The sequence below is a fragment of the Schistocerca piceifrons genome, chromosome 3 (assembly GCF_021461385.2).
Source record: "Schistocerca piceifrons isolate TAMUIC-IGC-003096 chromosome 3, iqSchPice1.1, whole genome shotgun sequence".
NCBI lineage: Eukaryota > Metazoa > Arthropoda > Insecta > Orthoptera > Acrididae > Schistocerca > Schistocerca piceifrons.
Window position 1 is genome coordinate 282,999,606 of NC_060140.1, and position 24,904 is coordinate 283,024,509.

The 24,904-nt window shown below is 37.6% G+C and overlaps 1 protein-coding gene across 1 annotated transcript; it reads right to left on the reverse strand.

Moving 5' to 3' along the window:
* Positions 1–1,056: 1,056 nt before the first annotated feature.
* On the reverse strand, positions 1,057–20,221 carry LOC124788161 (MAPK regulated corepressor interacting protein 2). The gene is made up of 6 exons (XM_047255314.1): positions 20,094–20,221; positions 19,892–19,982; positions 19,370–19,482; positions 10,433–10,486; positions 10,164–10,220; positions 1,057–2,771 (listed from the first exon to the last, which is right to left on the reverse strand). The coding sequence occupies exons 1-6, from the start codon at positions 20,143–20,145 to the stop codon at positions 2,701–2,703; spliced, it is 438 nt and encodes a 145-aa protein (XP_047111270.1). The 5' UTR covers positions 20,146–20,221; the 3' UTR covers positions 1,057–2,700.
* Between the last annotated feature and the right edge of the window lie 4,683 nt (positions 20,222–24,904).

Sequence of the window (24,904 nt, forward strand, 5' to 3'; positions counted from 1 at the left end):
TTTGTTAAGTGACACTTTTACAATACAGTGTCCTAAACAATGTGCCCATTATGAATGAACAAAATGGTGTAACAATCCAAATTGTTCAATTTTCTTGCTGAAGAAAGTGTATATCACAGGTAAAAATAGTAATATTTTCCACCTTCTGAAGGTTACAAAACCCTTTCAATCCTAAAATCAAGTTTATATGACACTAAAAAGTTATAAAACAATGGATATTTTACACAGTAATTGCTTATTTTTGTCTCATTTTTGATAATAGCTTTGTAAACTATCACCTGCATTCAACAGATGAAATGTATAGTGCAAATAATAAGAAAATTAACTGTGATTTCTAATTCCAAAAGATATAAGCAAGATACCTTTGTTCCCTATTATCTCTCTCTCTCTCTCTCTCTCTCTCTCTCTCTCTCTCTCTCTCTCTCGGGGGGAGAGAGAGAGAGAGAGAGAGAGAAGAGAGAGAGAGAGAGAGAGAGAGAGAGAGAGGAGGGAGGGAGGGAGGAGGGAGGAGGGGAGGGATGGGAGGGAGGGAGGGAGGGAGGGAGGGAGAGGGGGAGGAGAGAGAGAGAGAGAGAGAGAGAGAGAGAGAGAGAGAGAGAGAGAGAGAGAGGGGGGGGGGGGGGGGAGGGAGTGGGAGACAATGCACAACTTTTAACTGTCCATGCACAATGAACTGCAGCTTTGGGGCAATGTATTCATCTATGTTCAATGGTGGTACACAGAAATTAAACCAGTATGAGTAACTCTCAATAAGCAATAATGTGTAACTATTTTTTCAAAAATGATAAAAAAAATTAACAGGAACTACTGGAGGTTTCTACTGCACTAATTTATACTGAACTTGAAAACACTCCAAAGGTTTCTTGTTAAATAAACACATTTACTGCAATGCTCTAGCACAAATATCTGCTACATTTTCTGTAGAAAGAGAGCCACATCTACAAACTTGCCCTATTCTCCTGTGCAGAACACCTTGGTAGTGTTATATATATATATATATATATATATATATATATATATATATATATATATATAATATATATATATATATATATATATATATATATATATATTAGTTCAGTCCCTACTAGCTACCTCAAAGAGTTTTCAAAAATTTGAAACAAAAATTTAAGTTACAGAATCGACCATCAGGCAGAAGCTATACATATGGTATGTTTTGACTTATTTCAAGTACATTTGAAATAGCTCTACAACTCATTTCAGAGGATGCTGTGGAACACACAGTAATAATCATAAACTCTCTAAAATATTGTATACAAATTGATTAAAATTTTCACTGGAACATATTTCAATCTTATATGATTGGTGCATTAAACAATTTCAGATCACATCTGCAAAATTACATACACTTAACATTCAAAATTTTAAAGTGTTTCTGTAATAAATGACTGACTATATTATATGTCATAATTATTGTACAATTATGAAGTATAAAACATATATAAATCTGTGAACATTTGATAAATTCCTCATATAAAATCAACAAATACAGGAAAAATATAGATTTATAAAAAAACTTATAATTCACAACATTTAAGCAGTGGTGTATGAAAAGTAACAATGTTACTGCCATCAATCAGAGAAAAGTTCATCATCTAAAATTTTTCAAAGTATAATTTCCTCTTTTTCATCAAACAAGCAACAAACAACAGCTATGAGCAAAGAGGTTTCAAATGCAGTAAAGATCAAAAAATAACTCTCATTAACATTTTAAATGCTTTAAGGGTTGCAATTCATCATCAATACATTATGTCACTACTATAGGAAACTCAGAAATGTTTAACCAATGGTTCATGCCAAACTCATTTGGCATTACAAGGGACTTCATATTATAACAACATTACTATTAACTTCCTGCATCATTATTAAAATATATACATATCTTGGTGCACATTGATTGCAAGATGCAAATAAATAGTATTGCAAAGGCATCTGTTGGTCTGATGAACACAGAATTACTTCAATTTTACACCTTGTCCATTATAAAACTGAAGTAACTACAATGTTCCTCACCTGCAGCACTAGTGGCATACATATTATTTTTTTAAAATTTAAGGTGGAAACTTCTTGCTTTCTTTGGCTGCTACAAGGACTAGTCTATATTCTCACTCTCATCACTATCTCACCACGTCACAAGTCACTGCAGCACCAGAAGCTGGAGCACAAACGAAACAACATGACTCGGTGGATTAAAAATACTGTGAATGTATTTCACTGTTGATTCATCCTTACATTTAATTTCTTCAGGGTAGCTGTATGTGTCCAATGTCACTTTCTGCATAAAGAACCTTTATGGATTGAATGAGATAAATGTCCTTCTTGCACTAGTTCACACAGGAATCACACAAATGAAATATTTGTTATTAGTCTTACACTTACACCACACAGAGATATCAGTCATAGTTAATGAATGTTTCATAGCTGAACTGCAGTGATGATTGGCAAGTCATGTAGTTTTGTTTTTTGTCTGCTCGGCTATGGCACTGTGTGCTACTGGTAAGAGCCACTACAAATTTTCCACACACTACCAGCTGCCCAATTCATGAAGGAGATATCACTTCTCAATCGTCTAGATGTGAGCCTACTGTCTGCTGTAATATCAACATCAACTGCACAGTGCACAAAGTAGTCTGAGCAGTGTTGTTGCAATCCATTTTGCTTACTCATGGAAAAGACTGTTTATATAGATTTTGTGATGTTATTGAACAATCGTTTACCCCACCAAGATTCGAGGTCAAATGGTTTAAAATCTGCGAAATGAAAGAATATCTTATTAATACTTCATTTGTGGTTTTATAAAATTAGTGGTAGAGCAAATAACAGTCATAGCTTGAACAGCTTCAAGAGCATGTGGAGTTCTGCAGTAGTGTGTAATTGTAATTTATTCAGCTTTCATGTCGAGCAGTTCAACAGAGAAGATTCACAGTTTGCGGTTTCTTTTGAAGACAACAGAACATTTAAATTTAACACTCAGCTTTGAAAATTAAACAAAAGTATTATTTGTGTTACACATCTTCTTTAAAAACATTCAAATTTTTGTTTTATGCAATCATCAAATAAATACGAAATTATAAGCTGTTTACATTCTTGCTCTACTCTTCCCCTGTAGTGTATTATTACATTAAAAAAACTATAAATAACCATCATTTATTGCTTACTAACACACACACACACACACACACACACACACACACACACACACACACACACACACACCTGCAGAGTGAATATTTCATTATTAAGCTATCGCCTAGACTGTAGCTAAGCAATTTTAAAGCATATCCTTTCTTATAGGGCTGTTTGCCCATCACAAAATGCTGAAGAGCCATGAGAAACTTTGAGAAAGTTGAGGGGGGGGGGGGGGGGAGGCATTAACATACAAACTTTCTATCAGAGCGTGATGAAGGGAGGAGGCAATGTTAGACTGTAATGTCTATCTGACCATGTCATTAGTGATGAAGCACAAGCTCTTACAGGACAACAATGGGGAAGGAACAATATTGGCGTTTAGTTTATTTATGGAAACCATGGAAAATCTAAATCAGGATGGCCAGACTGGGGTCCGACTCATTTTTAGTGCCTTAACCACTGTCAGATCACAAGTCCAGTTTAAATTACTCAATCATGCCTGGTTGTCTACTGGTAAATTTGGTGCCTGGAAGCCACAAGGTTGTGGGATCAAATCCCAGTCTGCTTTTTACCCAAGCATTCACTTCTCACTGATGTGGAGATTTGCCAGAAATAACATGTGGTTCACATTCCACATTACACTGTAGGTCCCTCATCCTGATTTTACAACTGGGGCAGGTTAGGGACATGCAAGTAACAGAACTGATGCCCAGTTAAAAGACTTTCACCAAGCCACTGAGCAACATGAAATTATCATTAATTACTCCATGCAGTGTTGCCTCCAATAACCATGATCTGAGTTAGACTCCCAGTCTGGCACATGATACTAATGAGTCAAGAAGATTTGGAGGATATCTGTTGGTACATGTAATAAAGGAACATTGTTTACTTGCCTTATCATACCTAAACTGTAAACAATCTGCAGTAGCTCCCAGTGCACAGTATGTACTAAACTTAAAATGACACTATCTTTATGTGAGATACATATTCTTTAGCATTAAGTGTGAGCATGCTACAAAAATACTGTCTTCCAAAATTGATACCATTATTGGAAAGGGGAGGAGTAGAGCAGTGATTGTCAGGGGCATGCCAGCATTGTGTAATGTCACAATATCTGCACAAGGTGGGACTGCATCACTTAAAAGTATAGGAAAGTACAAATGACAAAGAAACTGTGGTTTCAGATTACACGATTATGAGTGGTTAATTTCATCAGTGAGATGGAAGGTCTGTTAGGGTGGTGAAGTTGCCAATTACAGGTGCTCAATTGCAGTGTTTCTTGTACAGCTAGTGAAATTAGATGCAATGGCTGAACAGGACAGAACACAATGTTACAACATGGGGCCTACAGGTAAGTGAAATTACACAAATGGTAAGAAATCTCACTATCCATGCACTTGTAAACAGGGTGCTGGGTGAATAAAAAGAAAAAAAAAAGACAGGGCTGTGTAATTCAACCAGTAGTAATACAGGGATTCTGTTAATATCAAGACCCTATGAACATAAGGGTGCCAGTTTAGACAAGGGAGAGCCTTTGTGACGTAGGAACTGCAGAAGAAAAGGTCTAGTAGGGCGACACTTTACTGGATGGCCCATATGGTACAACATGGTCTGTTATTAGCAATGATCCAGGATAAAGTCCAATTTTAGAATACAACAGTAAATTGTGAAGCGGACCAACTATAATAATTATTATCAATTTTTACTACACATTTATAAATCTCTTTCACACTTGCTACAAATATAAATTTCCATCAATCAAGTGCAAAATCAGAAATAATTGCATCAACATCCCAAATAATGATTTACTAAACTCCATTCAAACAGGCCTTATACAGTTCAACTGTACCTACCAACCACCGTGTCATCAACAGCTGATAGGCATCCTGGATGCGGATATGGAGGAGCATGTGATCAGCACAGCGGTCTCCCAGCCATTATCAGCTTCTGTGACCAGTGCTACTATTCCTCAATCAAGCAGCTCCTCAGTTGGCCTCACAAGGAATGAGTGCACTCCACTTGCCAACAGTGCCTGACAGACCCAGACGGTCACCCATCCAAGTGCTAGCCAAGCTCAACAGCGCTTAAATACAGTGATCTGAAGGGAACCAGTACAAGCACTATGGCAAGGCCACTGCCCTCCAATAATTACTACCTTAAGGTAAATGTAAGTAACAGTAACAGAAAGATTGCTGGATCTTGATAAGATGAGTTTGAGGAAAGGGCATGAAAGAAATAGCAAGAGGATGAAATAGGGCAAAAAAGTTTTGAATCAGACTTAAGAGAGATGAGTTAAATTAAAAGCAATGGAATATCTAAAGAAGATATTCTCTGCTAATATATTATGTCACCATCCTTAGAAAATGACTTCAGCTATCTACATCTAGCTGCGCATAAGATATTTATACGTGTATGTAGGAACGATGCTTCTTGTAGTCTTGCTTTTCATCTTCCACAGAACATTTGTCACTTGACAGGTTCAGTTCATTCCACTTTATATCACCATTAACTGTATAGTTGACCGCTTTGGGTTAAAAGGTGAAAGTAAAGCTACAGTATGAGACTCCAAATGTCCATGAGGGTTGGTACAAAGAACGTAAACAAACAGTCATGCTGTTAAGCTCTGCTCTTAAGTGGACATCATCCCTGTCTGAGGATGGCGCACCCACGTTTATACTGCAACAACTGTGAGTAGTCTAGAGTTACTGCAGCTCCTTATTTAGTCTTCACTGTGTTTAAGTAAGGTGTCCTGGAGCACATCCCAAATTATGGACCCAAACTCTCACGTGGAGTAACAAATAATGCACTCACTTCAGTAAATAATCTTCATACTGCATTCAATTCAAAAAAGGCTGCCTGAGAAAGTTAACCTCTCTCTCTGATCCGAAAGTAAATGCTGGTAAGCTGTGACAACAGATTCTTTGCTGTAAGCAACAGCAAGTTTACTGTGGCATTCCCATGGCAAGACTCATTTTCCACTAATAGTAGATGCATACATAATAAGCAGAGTATACCCCACATGAAGTTTGAAGATCCTCTTGCAAACTATCAAGGCAACAGAAATAGATAACACAGCTAGGCGTAACAGCCTACATTAATATACAAATGTGATAGAATTTTGAACTATAAAATATGAACACTTATGCACCTTATAAAACAACAGTGTTTTACTCCCCTGCTATTTAATATGACAACCAGTATTTTGGCAACATACTTCAGAGTACCAGATACAACATGATCTGCCCTACCATCTGCGGACAGGTCAGTTGTGATCCCATACTTGTCAGCACTCTGACATTTCAAAACACAATACTAATGAAACTGGAAAGCTCTTTCCACTGCACTTTTACATCAAGATCTAATGCAAAGGGCGTTCTAGTAGATCATTCTTTTTTATATTCCAGCCATGATTGATTAAATGCAGCCATATCAAGTTTAGGGTGGCTGGGACAGCATGATCACCTACCACCCATTACTGAACATTTAACTTTGTGCTGAATACACAGTGCAATGTCAATTATGGGATATTCTACAGCCTTTAACATCAGCCACAGATGGATGGCATTGTGGAACAAAAGGCAATGATATCTTGCTTTACAAACATGATGTTGCCTAAAATGATATTTTACAGTACAACTACTATGTGCAACTAATAAAAACAGATGAGCAACATTAACTTACAGTGTCTCTGACACATTAAAAATAATTGTTGTGCTCTTCGCTGCATGGACAAGAGTTTATTTTACCTTTTTGGCAATGAGTGTAAGAGGAGAAATTATTATTTTTTAAATTCCTAGCATATCAACCTTCTGAACTTTTACATCTACATCTACAGGGTGAGTCACGATGGTTTCCCCCGGTTGCTGGAGGTTATTCCTTAGGTTATTTGAAACAAAAACTATGAATACAGTAATGTGATTAGATCCATAATTAAGGAGCTACAACAGAGTTCCAAAACATACCATGGTGTATGAAGCACTACACTTCTTTTCACAGGACACCCAATCAGTCTTAGGTAGACAAGTGCAGTGACTGTTACATTTTCATAACAACCACGTTGTCGATACTGCAGTCACTGTTTACTGTTATTGTCTCCTGTGTACAGTACACTTTGCAATGCCATACAAGTTTTCATTGCAGGAGTATGGAGAGAGGGTGTACATTTTGGGGTTCTGTGATGGTAATGCAAAAGCTCCTGTTGCAGAATATCACCACTGGTATCCTAATTATAGGATTCTGAGTGCCAAACATTTTGTAAAACATATTGAACATTGCTAGAAACTGGTACTCTTCCCAGTATTCATATTCACTCTGAAAGACACCGTGACTTTCAAGAAGAGGAAAACATTCTTAATTCAGTAGAGCGCAGTCCTCGCTCAAGTACAAGATGCCTAGCTACCAGACTGAAAGTTTCACCATCTAAGGTATGTAGGATTCTTCATGAGAATGGACTGTATCCTTTTCATGTGCAGAAAGTTCAACATTTAGGACCACATAGTTGTGCCAAACATTTTCACTTTTGTAACTGGTTAAATTGAAACTGGTAGCTCTATCACTTCATCATGTTCAGTGATGAGACAACCTGCATCAACAACATGCATGTCTGGGCAGACAAAAATCCCCATGCCACGATAGTGTCTCAATTCAAACACAGACTCAGTGTCAATGTCTGGTGTGGTGTTGTGTGTGAACAGTTACTGGGGCTGTTTATTCTCCTGAAAAATTTAAATGGTGAGATGTACAGCAACCTTTTACAAGAAGTCTTACTGCACCTTCTTGAAGGTACTCCTCTGGAAACAAGACGCCACATGTTCGTCCAAAATGACAGGGCACCTGCACACTTCCACCGTGTGGTAACAGCTTATCTTAATCAGAAATTCCCACATCGATGGATAGGTCGCGAGGGGCCCTATCAACTGGCCTGTCAGATTCCCAGATTTAACAACTCTAGATTACTGCATCTGGGGGTGGATGAAAGACATCGTGTACGAAGTTAAGATGGGAACATGAGAAGAATTGGTACAATGCATTTTTGATGCTCCAACACCAATAAGGAACAAGCATGTGAAATTACAAAATGCTACTCACATGCGAATCTTTGCCTCCGCATGCAGGGAGGAAATTTTGAACACTTGCTTTAAATCCACTCTGAATGTTTAAATTAATTATTATGTGCATTTTAGATAGTGAAATCCTGAAATAAAAGTTTTTTCCTGCCGTTTGCTGAGTTTTTCAATTACTGCAGCTCCTTAATTATGGATCTGATCCCATTACTTTAAGTACATGTTTTGTTCCAAGTAACCTAAGGAATACCCTCCAGAAACCGGGGGAAAACCTCGTGACTCACCCAGTACATATATTCAACAGATGGAAGACACACACAATTCCCTTCTGGAATAACACCTTTCAACATAAACATCACCCACTTGACATCCACTGCTGGATACAGACATATTCTACAATTTTTTTTATGCATTACTGTCTTTATTGCTATGAGTCCACCTCACTCCTCTAAGTTTTCTAATGTCACCTACCCACCTTCCATTACGATGTGACTGCATTTCCTTGTTATCTCTTGGAAGATAACTACTAGCCACCATCTAGACCACATCAGTCATAATTACTTTTACACTCCAGAATATACCCTGATTCATATGTTTGTCATACTGTCTCTTCTAGTAATTCCTAACAAGTAATCTTCATATTAAGAATGATTTCCACATCAAAATTCCATATCTCACTGGATAACACAAAACTGGTTGTAAAAATCCCTAAGACCTTGCTTCTGAACAATGTTTACCTTCTTAAAAACAGTTCAGCTCATTTTTACTCTTCTGGTTTACTTTTCCTTTGCTTCATTCAGAATTAATCCACTAGTTATATAACTGTGTTGTAGTACTCCAGTTTGCTTCCATTATGTTGATTATACATCACTATTAATTGATTTATGGATTACATTCAAACTTGCTTTATTACATTGCTCCACTCACTGTGTCATTTTACCTGCACTAGATGCAAAAAGTGCAATGTCATCATCAAAAATGAAGGTGGTACAGTTATTCTCAGTTATATCATTAAAATCATTTTTTTCCACTTTAAGGATCTGAACATTTTCTATGTGTCTCCTGAGAAAAGTTTAGGTGATACAGAACCTCCTTGGTTGTCTCCTCTTTCAATTGTGAATTTCCCAGCATCCTGATAAAGTTCAATGGAAAATGTAGCAGTTAGCTATATTGTTGCCAGCATTCTGACCTGTATTGCTGAATAAAGGCCTCCTCCAGACATTTCCATGTATTATGGTCTTCAGCTAAACACTTCCACATTTCTTCTGCATGTCTTCTAATGTTGTCTACCTATCTTCCATTAGAGTGTTGTCTCTGACTTTTCTTACCGCTTCACATCCGCAAAGAACTTCCTTGGTCCATTTACCATTTCTTCACCTTGCTATGTGCCCTGCTGCCATCATTTCATTTTCATTATAGTCATCATTACTTCTTCAAATACAGTCTGCACCCTGATCTATTTGTTTGTTTTCATGACTCCCCAGTAATTTAAAACACTTGTGTGTCCATCAGTCACTGAAAAACTTTCAATTTCTGAACTGTTTTCACATTAAACTGTCCCACTGCCATAAGTCAAAACTGATAATTCACACTGATTGTAAACTTCCCTTCACAGATTTACTGAGTACTTGGTTTGGAAAATTCCATTTATCTTTGCAAAAGCAATTTGGGCTATTTTTATTCTTCTGTTTATTCCTATCATTGCCCACCCACATGGTCTCCATATAAATACTCATCAACATGTCTAAATCATGCTTTGTTTCTCATGGGCTATTAGCACAAATTTTATTCGGAGTCAAGATTTTAATGGTGCCAAAGTGTCAATACAAACCCTGTTAAATGTTCCCAGTGTTTAAATTTGAGCTCTAAATTAACAGAAGTATAGATGCTGAAGCAAGTATTTAGACATATGTTTACAAACTGTCGGTTATCTGGTTCATATAGACTTACCCTGTAAAACTGGACTTCGTTCACCATCATTGTAATAGACTATACAATGATTAGAACCTGTGAACAGAAATGGGGAAAACGGAATGTGTGAACAATATAATGCAATTACATGACAAAACCTAACTAAAAATTGCAATATATATTTATGTGGAGTTCACAAAAGAAAAGAAAATTAGACAAAGTAATAAAATGGATTAACATTAATCTAGAGTATAAAGGTACATACATAATTCAAAATCAGTGTCCTGAGGTGCAAGAGGAATACTCACCTCGATCATGTTCTGATGGTTCTTGCTCATATTCTTTGCATATCCTATGCCAAGCTGAAATGATAACACAATTGTTAACTCTTTGGGTAGAGCAATATATTACATAAAACAATAGCACTGAGCACAGACTATGAAGACCACCATGTGCACTCCAAATCTAGAAAGTGCCCATTAGTACAAAAAAAACTATGGACTTCTACTAATGATTACTCACACCAGTATATTATCACTCAATTCACACAATGCATTTATTTCATAGATGCAGTAAATCTGGCCAAATTTCATCAGAAAGTTGGTGCAATGGAAAATTATATAGATTTTGGGAGGGGGTGAGCTTTGGTCTAAACAAACTGTTAGAAGTCTCAAATGGAGCAGGGGTATGCTGTTAAAAATCAAATGACACAGCAGTCTATGATTATAGTAGTATTAATACTGATTTACAAGTGAAACTGCTTTCAATGAGCACTTAAGAGTGCCAGGATGGAAGACAAATGGTCGACTTCAGTTTATTGGAAAGGTTTTAGGAAACTAGCACATCTACGAAGGACAGCGTGTATATAACACTTGTGTGACTAATTGTTGACTGTTTGGGATCCCCATTAGGTGGGATTAAAGAAAAACATTGAAGCAATTCAACGGCATGCTGCTAGGTTTGTTACCGGTACCTTAGAGGGAAGATCAGATTCTGTGAGACACCATTAAAAAAGTTTAGGGAATTGGCAAAGCACTTACATTTTGCATAATGACCATGAAAACAAGATAAGATAAATTAGGGCTCATGTGGAGACATACAGAAGGTCATTCCTCCCTTCCTTCATTTAGGAATAGAATAGGAAAGGAAATTACTTGTATTGGCACAAAGTACCCTCCACTACACACCATGCAGTGGCTTGCAGACTGTATACGTAGATGTGGATTACTGCAACAAAATTCTCATGTGATTCACTATGAACTATACTGTTCATTTGTAGCGAATGTGAAACAAATGCAAATGACTGACAAAATGTGGAAATTTGAAAGAATAGCTGCATAGTTCTTTACAATTAAGAATGTCCTGTAATTGATTATCAAATCTGAACAGATGAGGTTACTCAAAATATTTCATATGCTGACTAACTGTAGGTATATATGCAGGAGCAATTCTGTGAAATTTGGAAATTAGCAGAGAGGTACTGGCAGAGGTAAAGCTGTAAAGTCTCTGTAAGTGAGTCATACCTGGACAGTACTGTCAATAAAAATCTCCTCTGTTTTTCTTACCTTTGAGCCATGTCGGCATGTTAATCTGAATTTTGCTATGTTACTGGTATAGGGTTGGCCAGATAAGCCACTTGTCACTGTTGCCGCCCCCCTTTTCCGTATCCAGGGTGCAAATTATGTACCCCATCCATTTGTGTCCAGTGTAATCCATGGGAACGCGCAAGAACATTTTTTGAAATGTTTGTGAATCTTGTAAATGAGGTGGATGTGAGTACCAGACAGTCATGTGGCATACTAATATGCACAGCTATGCACGTGGTTTTTCAGTCAACCTCCATATTAACTATGAAAGGCAGCGCTCCAGTTTCAAGTCCTAGTCCAGCACACTGTTCAGTTTTAATACGCCAGGAAGTACTTTCAGGATATATAACATGAACAGTAAAAATGTAAATTCACAAAAATTCAGTTAATTATGCAATTATATGGACAACCAGACTTCCTGCATACACCGTGTGTATGGAATGTGGAAATCGAAGGATAATTTCTGTTCTGGACATCGAGTATTATTTGCTGTACCTTTCTAGACTGCAGCAGAAAGGAGTGTGACTTCACAGGCTTTCCCAGTGCAATAAGTCTTTAAAGTCTTTTCAGATTTGTGACCGGATCCTAAAAATCAACTCGATTCTTCAATGTTTCGGTGATCGAACTGTTCGCTATCTTCAGGAGGATACCGCTGCCGCTCCTGCTGAGCCCCCTGAGTTCTCAGCGGCAGCAGCAGCATTCTCCTGAAGATAAAAAAACAGTTGCATCTCCAAAATATTGTATCACGTTGCTTTGAGGCTCCAGCAACAAACCAGAAGAGACTTTCAACCAGAAAGCGGTGTCCCACCCACCACAATGCCCCACCCACCACAATGACTGTAGTGGGAAGCAGAGCAGTGGGTGGGGAACACTTCCCTGAAGGTTCCACTCCTTGAATGGACAAACAAGTCCTTTCTGTCTTGTGAAATGCTGACACACATGAATGCATTGTTTTTCATGCCAAGCATTAGCAGAGGGGGGGGAAAAAGACAACCTAACCATACATCACAACACAACTGCTACTACTGTGACAATGTATCAGCACTGATAATGTATCAGTCCATAATAAATATGAAATCAAAGGTTTGAACCACACAGTTTATTATTTTTGTTTACTATATGGACCCATAGTCAACAGAAAATAAAAATGTCTAAGCTCATTTGGTTCTAAATTTCAAGACATGAAAATTGTTCACTGTTCAGAGAGCAAGCTGAAACTGGTGTCATTATGAAGGTTTTGGTTTACATTAATTTGATATGTAGCATGACACTGCTGTAACATTTGCTCAGTTTTACTAAAATCTGAAAAAAACTGTATTAAACACCAACTCTCAAAAGCACCCATTCCGTTTTTTTTCCCAACAATAAATATGTTTTTCATGTATGTGTTTACAAACAGTGGCGAAATTTCAAACTGGTGAGAGAATGAGATCTTCAGAATGGAGTACATTACATTAAATATAAGAACCAAAAGTTTCTAGTGACTAATCTTCAAGAATCAAAATGAGGTGTTACACTTACTAAAAAATTAAATTACATATTCATTAAACTTATAATGTATACCTGCTAACGTATCTAAGTAATAAAAATTACCAGAAATAGAAACAACTGTATAAAAATGGCTTTAATGATCACCATCTGTATGTTTGTTATACGAATTTTAAGCAGTCTTTTTCTGACACACAGAATAAAAGTAAATAACCCAAAACATCTGCACAAAGTTTTCATTCGAAGTCTGTTACTTGTAATGTCACATACATGTTTTTTTTTTCTCCATGTCATGGCTCAGATAAAATTAAAAAAGAAGCAGAAAATCTGTTTGGACAAAGAACACTAATTTTAAGTATCTGAAATTGATGGTGACCCATGCAAATGCAAGCAACCTGCCACCAGCTTTGGAAACTAGCACTACTGGTTAAGGCAACTGTAATCCACTCAGCTTCAATGACACTCAAATATTGTGAGGAAGTAAGATACGAGAGCGAAGTTTCTCACTATGACATCCTTGTATAAAACTGTAACCCTCAGCAGTTGCTGAACAAAGTGTTACAAATAAATACATAATAAGATTTGCTGAAACAGAAATATTTTCCCACACTCCTACACACTGGGATTCTGTTGTTAAAGAAGCAATAAAACTTTGGCTATGCAAGAACAACTTCAATTGGGACAGTAGCTATAATTCTATTAGTCACTGGAAGTGAGCTCTCAACACTGAGAAGACATACATGAAGGTACTGAATAGTCTATGCCCCTACAAGAGCACTGACACCACCAGTACACAGCCACAGACACATCCTTTGGCAGTATTATGTAATCATGACATACACGGATCAGCCTCAAGCTGCCTATGGGCTATGAACGGAACACAGCAGCAGCCACAACAATTGTTCCCAACAAAGACAAAGAAGAATTTCATTGAAAACTCAAAACTGTGACCAGATTTGAGAAAACATGTAACCTGAGAATGTTTGCATACTATAATTACCACTCACTAAGAATTGCTTAATTGCTGCCTGAAATTTTCAATTATAAAACTGTTAGAATTTATAGTATTTGTTAACAAGGGTACAGGTAAACTCAACTAAGGGAAAAAGAAACAGAGAAATTTGAATCATCAAAGTCCCAAAATTGGCTGATTTTATATGTAATATAAATCATTAATGTTGGTAGTGGACAGACAAAAATCATTACCACGCAATACTCTTCAGATTTCTACTGTACGAATCAATCTAGGAACCTTGGCAATAATAGCAATAATAATAACAGATAAAACAACACCACATAACAAACCTGACATCATACTCACCAATAAAAAGAAGAAATTAACACAACTAATCGAAATATCCATACCCAATACAACAAATATACAGACAATGTCTGCTTGTGTCTGTGTATGTGCGGATGGATATGTGTGTGTGCGCGGGAGTGTATACCTGTCCTTTTTTCCCCCTAAGGTAAGTCTTTCCGCTCCCGGGATTGGAATGACTCTTTACCCTCTCCCTTAAAACCCACATCCTTTCGTCTTTCCCTCTCCTTCCCTCTTTCCTGATGAAGCAACCGTTTGTTGCGAAAGCTTGAATTTTGTGTGTATGCTTGTGTTTGTTTGTGTGTCTATCGACCTGCCAGCACTTTTGTTTGGTAAGTCTCATCATCTTTGCTTTTAGATATATTTTTCCCACGTGGAATGTTTCTGTGGTGTCACCGCCAGACACCACACTTGCTAGGTGGTAGCCTTTAAATCGACCGCGGTCCGTTAGTATACGTCGGACCCGCGTGTCGCCACTGTCAGTGATTGCAGACCGAGCGCCACCACACGGCAGGTCTAGAGAGACTTACTAGCACTCGCTCCAGTTGTACAGCCAACTTTGCTAGCGATGCTACATTGACAAATACGCTCTCATTTGCCGAGACGATAGTTAGCATAGCCTTCAGCTACATCATTTGCTACGACCTAGCAAGGCGCCATAGCATTTGATATTTATATGGTGAAGCATGTACAGTCAAGAGAGATGTACACCAATTATGGATTAAAGTTAAGTATTACAGCAACTGCGTCCATTTTTCTAAGTTCTCATTTCCTTGTAATGTTCCAGACCTCACACCAGCCTGCGTGAGCTTAAAAGCATGCATTTCGGCCTCCTCTAGCAACACGGTGATGGCTCTTCTGCCAACACTACAGTTTCCCTCTATTATATTCGAAATCTGTAGTTATCGATACATGTTCAATTACCCAAAAGTTCCTAAATGCAATGTAACATATACCGTACAGTTAAAAGGAAGCCACGCTTGATCAAGGTCCGTGTCACTTTCCATTTTTGACCAGACATAACGTCTAAAAAAAGAAAGACTAATAATAATAATTATTATTATTATAATTATTATTATTATTATTATAGTTCCAAAGTCTCTAGGATCTGACGCAGAAGTCTGGAGAGAGTGGTCTGGATTCTCAGAGACAAATTCAGACTGGAAGTAAGAAACTCATAGGTTTTCTTGAAGTTAAAACAAACAAAAAAACAACTCGTGTCAAATGGTCAGACAAGAGGAAAGAGTTTCTGATATCATTATTCTGTACAACAAACAGCACAAAGGTATCATCTAAATCTTTCTATTTTAACAAACTGATTCAGACCATACAAAAGACTTTAACATAATGAGCCTAACCATCTACAATGAAAACTGATTCTGCTGGCAAAATATGTTCACTACTGTTTATCAGTGTACGATGTGCCCCAACTCCAAGGGATACAGTCAACACACACCTTATTCAAACTAAAATCGACAGATCGCAGACAGGGCCCAAATCTTAGATGGTGGTCAAAACATACGTTTCACATCACATTTATGTAGCATACGACCACTTCTATTGGAAGTGTTGCCTGTGTTTAAAATAAAAAATATACAAATCAATATCTTCAGATTGATAGTTGTCACTCTTCAGACATAGTTGTTCCTTTCCAGGTCATCATGAAGATGTAAATCATACTTTGGTTTGGAAGACCCCAGTTAATCTCAGACCCTGAAAATTTGTCAGCCAAGTTAGTCCACCTCAAAGTCACCTTTCACCACAATAGTTATAGTGAATGACAGATGAGATGCATGTTGCTCAGACGATGAATTGTGTATCTGGAAAGAGTCAAAAATAATAAGGTGACACCAAAGTTTATGGTGTATTTGCCTTATGCAGGACTGGTCATATTCTATGGATATGATATGTTAATGTGGTTCCTGACTGCCACCTATGATTAGGACCCTTTTAGAATCTGTAAAGGATGATTTTGGTCACTCTACAGTGCCTGTCTACCATATCTTATGCATTTTATGTGTTGGGGAAATTTCACATTTATGAAGATTATCTGTATTAATACTAATGTTAAAACCCTAAACAAAATGCTGTGTAGTAAAACAGATTATGCTCATACCAATCACAAGATAAATCTGGCACACTGAAACTAATCACTGAACTCTTTCACTGCCCATGCATCAACACCTCCATGAAGTTTGTGTGTGCAGCTAATAGTTCTCTGAAAGCACAGATCCGCAACTTCAAGATGTATTAGTCTCACCATCACCCGTCTTAAACAGTCAAATACTTTACCAATAACAACAAGCTAGATCTTAGAATTCACAGACCCAGACACATTTTATTTTCACAGTTAACCTGTTCGAACTTGACAGTCATTATTACATTTATCAAATGAAAATAAAAATAAAAGTATTTCATAATTTGTGAAACATGAAGATGAACACATTACAAACTGACAACCACACAACACTGTTTTAAAACAATGTGTAATTGGTTGCAGACATTTTCAGTGTGGCCTATAGTTCAGACAGTGTACACAACTATATTCAAGCACCACAGGTCAGTCAACCACCATAATCAAAATCCCACGAAATAATATAAAAACAAAAGAAATATTGTCGGTATTCTGTTCAATTACTTAATGGTGTGCTTCCAGGTATTCAGCCCAGTTATTATTTCCACCTTATGTACAATATTTCAATGGCTGACCCCGTCAGCATCAACATCAATACTCTGGAAATCTCTATAACATGCACAGCAGAAAATACTTTCCATTGAACCAATTATTAGGGCTTCTTCCTGTTCCATTCGCATATGCATTGTGAGAAGAATGACTGTTCAAACACACAAACACATCTGTGTGCACTGTAACTAAGCTAATCTTGTCCTCACAATCCCTATGTGAGCAATACACAGAGGATTGTAGTATATTCCTGCATTCATTTTCTACAGAGGGTTCATATATTACTACTACATTGGTAGTTGAAATATTGCACATAAAGTGTAAACAATTACTTTGCTGAATTCCTGGGAGCACATCATTGTCCATTCGTGCCAAGGAAACCTGAGGGAGCACTTCTGCTCTATGTCTCAACACACAATGAAACCTTACACAACATCATTACAGCACAGGTCCAAGTGACATCCAGTATTGGTAGACGCAACCCATCCACTTTCCATACTATGGTAATCTTATAAACACATACAATTTTTATATACTTCATCAATTCTTCAATGTTCTGAAGAAATAAATTTTATTTTCCAGAGTATTCTTACAAATTTCACAGGTGCCTCTCATTATTACAACTGCATTCAAGATTTAATTTCTCAAATCCCAAAATTATTGATTAAAAATTCTCCCTTAGTATAATTACAAGAAAGCTGCCTTGTTTGACAATGGGTATACCTACACTTCTGCAATACCACCATCTTATCTACATTTTCCTTCTATTTAGACACAATCCATGATTAATGTTACCTAACTCTCAATTACAGTAAGAGGCACAACCAACATAAAATACTCCGCTATTATCAGCAGCAACCTGCTCAAATTTTCATTACCAGAGGGTAATTTAACACAGGGGCCATCAAGGTGTTGAGTCATTTTGGAACCACCTGATTATTTAGAGGAATGAACTTTTTTTTCATATACACATTCTTAACTATTAGGCCTATATACATAATTATATTTTAACTTCATTCAAGAATACTTGCCTGTAGCTGCTGTTAAAAAGAGGACCTTACGACTCCTGTATCAACAGTGAGTCTACACTGTGTGACTGTTGCCTTTCCCAAACATTTTCTCTTACTACAATCTTCAGGATTCTGCAATCACCCTCTCATACTCAGGCTGAGACCAAAACTAACATGTTCCCATTTCCCAATATCAGCAATTTGTAATAAATGGGAGATTTCATTTGAGTCAGCTCAACTGTTCATTTACACGGCTTACAGAAATACTAAGTCAGGACTGGTAAAGTCACGAAAAAAACCATCAAAAATTTCATTTGCATGAGATTATAATATTCATATTTCTTTCAACTCAGATGACTGCAACAACAGGTATTTGGCCTAGCAGCAAGACGACTTTTACTCAACTTATTATGTACACCTGATGTAAGTCTTACGAACCTTTCGTACTTCCTGTTATTCTACAACTTATTCAGGTTTTTCTGTTTCTTCACTTCAGAAAGTCAAGCACATCATGATAATTTACTGTAGCCTACAATGTTATAGCTGAAACATGAAACCAACTAACTCAATGCTATATGAAAGTTTCTCTCGTTCCCTGTACTTTTTTATACTCAATCAATACTCGCATTATTTCCTGTTTTTACCTCTCCAATTCACAACAGAACATTCTAATGAAGCATAAAGAGCACTTTTTTCTGTTTAGTAATTCATGTGTGGTTTTTTTTCCCCCTGGATAATCTACAGTATCACTAGAGTGCCTCAATTATTGTTTGTTACCAACCAAAATAAAAATGTTGACATTTATCACGCATTTGTTCTATAGTTGCAGAATAATGTCTTCAGACACCTTAATTGCACCAGTTTGTACTTTTTACCACAACATTCAGACAATTCAGCAGTAGGTATTTGAACAACTTACTACCTAATTCAGTCCAGTATGCAGAATCCTAGATAAATGTAATAATTCTCCATAAGAACTTTTTCCCTTATTTCGAAACTCCGTTGTGACAAAACAAAATGTAACAAAATATACAGCACAACCTCTGCGAATATTTTTTTTAAAAAAATTTCATTAACCAAGAAGTGAAAGGAAACAAACATATGCTTCGGGTGATTTGCATAATTTGTAATTTTCAAGAGATGTTGATATTATTTACATTCACAAACGAAGTTTATCAGCTCGGCGTGTTGTGGGCTAATAACTTCTTGCTGCGTTCTCTGACTATTGGATCGTTTTCCATTCACACTGTGGAACACGGGTTTCGGCACACTGCAACAGCAAAACCAACAAAACAACGCTACAGAATTTTCTAGTATATAATCTCTTCGATAAGTAATATAAATAAACCTAATTTTCATAAGTATATCACTTGCTTTCCAATACATTCTACGGTGTTTTATATCTATACAGCGTAGGACCCAAATTAGCGCACTACTAACTCCGATGAAAACAGTTGTCTCTAAAACACCTTGGCTACCTAATAACACTACTTCCCGTTTGGTTTTACTATAAAATGGAAAAGGGGTAAATTATAGATATTTCTTGATGAATCTTCCCGTATTATATATCTGGACCTAGCATTACATAATAATTAAGTGTTTGATAACGATTGCTAAACAGGTCGTCGTAAACTTTGGCAAAACAAACAAATACAATATTCATCCAATTATTCACTTACTTCATAACTTGACCCTGATCGGAGTCCAAGGGCTTTTTCGTCTGGTCCCTCAGTGTTTCCAGCCTTTCTATGTTTTGTGAGTGTGAAAGTCCTGCAATAAAATTTCATTATTTTCATGTATTCAACTTGACGACAGGCAGGGAAGATCACATTATAGGCATCAGGACCTTCAATCGCATCGCTTATTAATCCTATCACGCACCTCGCCTCGTTTTAGCAACGATTTTACTTGGCCCTTTGGAGACAGTATACATTTTCTCTACACTCTTCTTGCGCAAACTGCGATTTCTATAGCCCGTACACGATGCCGTGTATCGTTCATTTGGTGACCTTAGGAAGGAGAAGAACCAATGAGAGTGCACGATAGGGAGAAAATCAAACGAGCAACTTCGGGTGACACATGAATAACAGATGCGCGGGCGTTTAAAAACATTGCAGTCGTAGTGCAGTTTTGCTTGTTCTCTTGTTAGACACTGAAGGAGGATGAAAACTAAGAAACAGCCCTTCTTTAGTAACATGTATAAAAGAATGATATAGATCCTATAAGATGCGCCTGGAAAAGTAATTACTCTTTTGGGCATCAGAATAAGAGCGCATCGTTGTATTTCGCGTGTGCTAGGCTGCTTTTGTAGTCATACGAATTTGCCTATGGATGAAATTCGTCCACATCAGAGTTTCTCTATTACAGTAGGCATGCTCGATTGGTCAGATTTTTGTAAATCTCCCTTGTCCTGAAGCTGCCTAATGAACAAAACGACTTAGTCTGCACGTATACTATGACAACCCAGTGTCTGAACAACATTAATCAACCGTCACTTTTTTTAATTGACTTCTGAATACAGCAGACAATACATAATATATTTTCTTGACGAGAAAGAATGTGCAAAGTATGTTTACAAGGCTTATTAACACCCTACCACGTTTGCCTCATTTACAAAAATTTATATTGCATTTAAACAAATGTTCTCATGAAATGCAGTTTCTAATCAGCATAAAAGTGAAATATGATGAACTAATTTGCTTCAAGAAGAAGTTGTAAGTACGGTATCATATGTTATGGTATGGTTTGGTTACAGGCAGAACATAAATGCCTGTAAATATCTTGACTTACTGTATTTGTTCAGTTTGATCATGCTTTGCATTTAACTGTACATTTTAAGTATTATGGTACGCCTTAGGGAAATGTCAGCATGAGACAGGATAGGATACAACGTGCACTCAATGTGTATGCCCAGGCACCTCATTCATCATGCTGAAGAGGCTATTCTGGCAGCCATTGAGGGAACAGAATCCAACCAACTGCAGATGTTGCATGTTGGAACAAATGATGCCTGTCATCTGGCTATGAGGTCATACTTGGGTCATTTCAGTAACTGGCAGTGAAGGCTGAGAAGACCAGTCTTGCACTTGAAGTTTCAAGGAAGCTCACAATTTGCAGCATTGTCTCCAGAGCTGATCTGGCTCTTTAGTTCTGAGTCGACTGAAAGAACTGAACCAGAGTCTTCGAAGGTTCTGTGGCAGGATAGGCTGTGACTTCCTGCACTTGCACAGTAGGGTTGAGAATTATAGAGTTCCTTTAAATCGGTCAGGTGTGCACTACACATCAGAGGCAGCTAGCTACTTGTTTAGCCAGCTCTACCTGGGGCGCACACAAGGGTTTTTTAAGTTTGATGGCACTCTGTCTAACCCAGATAACAATAGCTACCAGAAACTCAGCAGTGTAAGATCGAAAGAAGTGTATAAGAGTATTAAAATCCTAATGATTAACTACCAAAGCATTCACAACAAAGTGCCAGAGTTTGAAGCACTCCTGAAAAGCAGTGGAGCTCACATAATTCTAGGCACAGAAAGCTAGTTGAAACCTGAAATTGACAGCAATGAGATTTTTGGAGAAAATTTAAGTGTACATAAAAATGGTAGGCAAATGGGAAATGGAGGTGGCATATTTGTTACAGTATATAAGAAACTCAGATCCACCGGGATAGAAATTGAAGCTGCATGTGAGATTGTTTTGGCAAGACTCAGTATCACGGGTAGGCAATAAATGATAATTGGATTCTTCTATCACCCAGCAGACTCATCTCCTGACATGACCATACACTTCAAAGAAAGCCTGTTCACTTGTATGTTAGTTCCTCAATCATACTGTAATCATTAGCGGAGACCGTACCCATCCAACAATCAACTGGAAAAATTACAGTTTTGTTAGTGGTGGGTGTGAAAAGACATCCTATGAAGCATTACTGAATGCCTTCTCTGAAAACTATCTAGAACAGATAGTTCAGAACCCCACTCATGATGGAAATATATTGGATGTAATGACAAGAAACAGACCTGACCTCTTTGAGGATGTCCACATCGAAACTGGTATTGGTGACCATGATGTGGTTGTGGCAACAATAATTACCAAAGTACAAAGGATAACTTAAAAAAGGAGAAGATGCACATGTTCAGTAAACCAGATAAAAAATCAGTAGTTTCATATCTCAGTGAGGAATTTGAAACTTTTAGTACAGGACAGGAGCATGCAGAGGAACTATGGCTCAAATTTAAAAGAATAATTGACCATGCACTGGACAGATATGTATCCAGTAGAACAGCTCATAATGGGAACGACCTCTCACCCTTGCCCGCCCCCCTCCCCCCCCCCCCCCCACCCTCCCACTCCACTCAATGATATACAATCAGCAGAGGCGTCTAAAGAAACAGAGATTACTGCAAAATAATGTAAAACAAAGCATAGGCCTATAGTTAGAGAGATGCTGATTGAAACACATTTCACTGTCTAGAGAGCAATGCGTGAAGCCTTCTGTGACTTCTGTTGAAAACTATTGTCAAATGATCTTTCACAAAACCCAAAGAAATTCTGGTCATACATACAGGCTGTCAGTGGCATCAAAGTTAGTTTACAGTCCCTAGCAAATGAAACAGGAACTGAAATTTTTCGATAGCAAAGCAAAAGCTGAACTCTGTTTTCAAATGTTCTTTTACAAAGAAAAACCAGGAGAATTGCCCCAATTTAATCCTTGTACCACTGAAAAGATGACTGAAATAAATATTAGTGCCAGTGGTGTTGAGAAACAGCTGAAATCATTAAAACTGAACAAAGCTCCAGTGCTCAGAGAAATCTCTATCAGGTTCTATACTGAATTTTTGGCTGAGTTAGCTCATCTTTTAACTATAATCTATCATAGATCCCTCAAATATAAAACCGTGCCCATTTCTTGAAAACAAGCACAGGTCACACCCATCTACAAGGAGAGTAGTAGAAATGATTCACAAAACTACTGTTCCATATCCTTGACATCATTTTGTTGCAGACTCTTAGAGCATATTTTGAACTCAAACATAATGAGGTATCTCAAACAGAATGACCTCATCCATGCCAACCACCATAGAGTCAAAAAATATCAATCATGTGAATCCCAACTCAGACTTTTCTCACATGACATATTGAAAGCTTTGAATCAAGGCAACCAGGTAGATGCAGTATTTCTTGATTTCCAGAAGGCATTTGACTCAGTACCAAACCTATGCTTACTGTCAAAAGTATGATCATATAGGGTATGAAGTGAAATTTCTGGCTGGATGAGGACTTTTTGGTAGGGAGGACGCAGCACATTATCTTGGACGGAGAGTCACCATTAGATGTAGAAGTAACTTCAGGAGTCCCACAGAAAAATGTGCCAGGATGCTTGCTGTTCATATTGTATATTAATGACCTTATATACAACATTAATAGTAACCTCAGGCTTTTTATAGATGATGCAGTTGTCTATAATGAAGTACTGTCTAAAAGAAGCTGCATAAATATTCAGTCAGATCTTGATAAGATTTCAAAGAGTTGCAAAGATTGGCAACTTGCTGTAAATGTTCAAAAATGTAAAACTGTGCACTTCACAAAACAATAAACAGAAAAACATAATATCCTATGACTATAGTATCAAAGAGTGACTGTTGGAATCAGCCAACTCGTACAAATACCTATGTGTAACACTTTGTATGGGTGTGAAATGTTATGATCACATAGGCTCAGTTGTGGGTAAAGTGGGTGGTAGACTTCAATTTGTTGATAGAATACTGGGGCAATCAATCTACAAAGGAGATTGTTGACAAATTACTCCCGAACTGGCCACAATTAGGTCTGGGAACAATGCTGCAAATTGTGAACTTCATTGAAACTCCTGTCCAAGACTGGTCCTCCCAACCTTTTGTGCCAGTTGCTGGAATGGCCCAAGAATGACCTTGGGGCCTAGACAACAGATATAATTTGTTCCAATGTGCACCACAATCTGCAACTGGTTGCAATCTGTTCCCTCAATGGTTGCTGGAATAACCTCTTCAGCACACTGAATGAGGCCCCCAGGCATACATACTGACTGCAACATGTGTCCTTTCCTGTCCCTTGTTGCCATTTCCCTAAGGGGTACCATCATTCACAGTAAGTTTGAACTGCCAATGATTAATACACCATACCCTTTTGTGTTTGCCTCCTCCTGACACTGGACGAAACAGTTTTCCCCACAAAAGATGAAGTGAGTCCCACTGGTTCAGTTTCAGTTTCAGTGAATGACAGCACCTCAAACTCATTGGTGAGGAATTGGTACAAGACCCTGAGTCCTCCCTGGTTGCCATCCTCTCTGTACAGGACACCTAGATGTACCATTCATAGTCAGGTGGATGGGTAATGATAGATCCTTACTTTCTGCAGAGGAGACAAGATCCATGGGCTTGAATTACTGTGCTTAGGCCAATCCCCCACACCACAAGACAAGTTAACAAACAACATAGTGGCACATAACATCAACAGGTCCCCATGCCCATGATGTATAGAGAAGCTGGCCACAAGCTGAGGCAAATTAATGCTGTTAATAAAAGGCACTAAATAAGTGAGGGCCAAAGAAGCAGTTTAACAATTATAAATGAAGCCCATACAAGAACATACCAAAGAGTAGCAAATTATCTTTAACTCTCATAACAAAGATGTCTATTGAAGAAAAGAGAATATGAGAA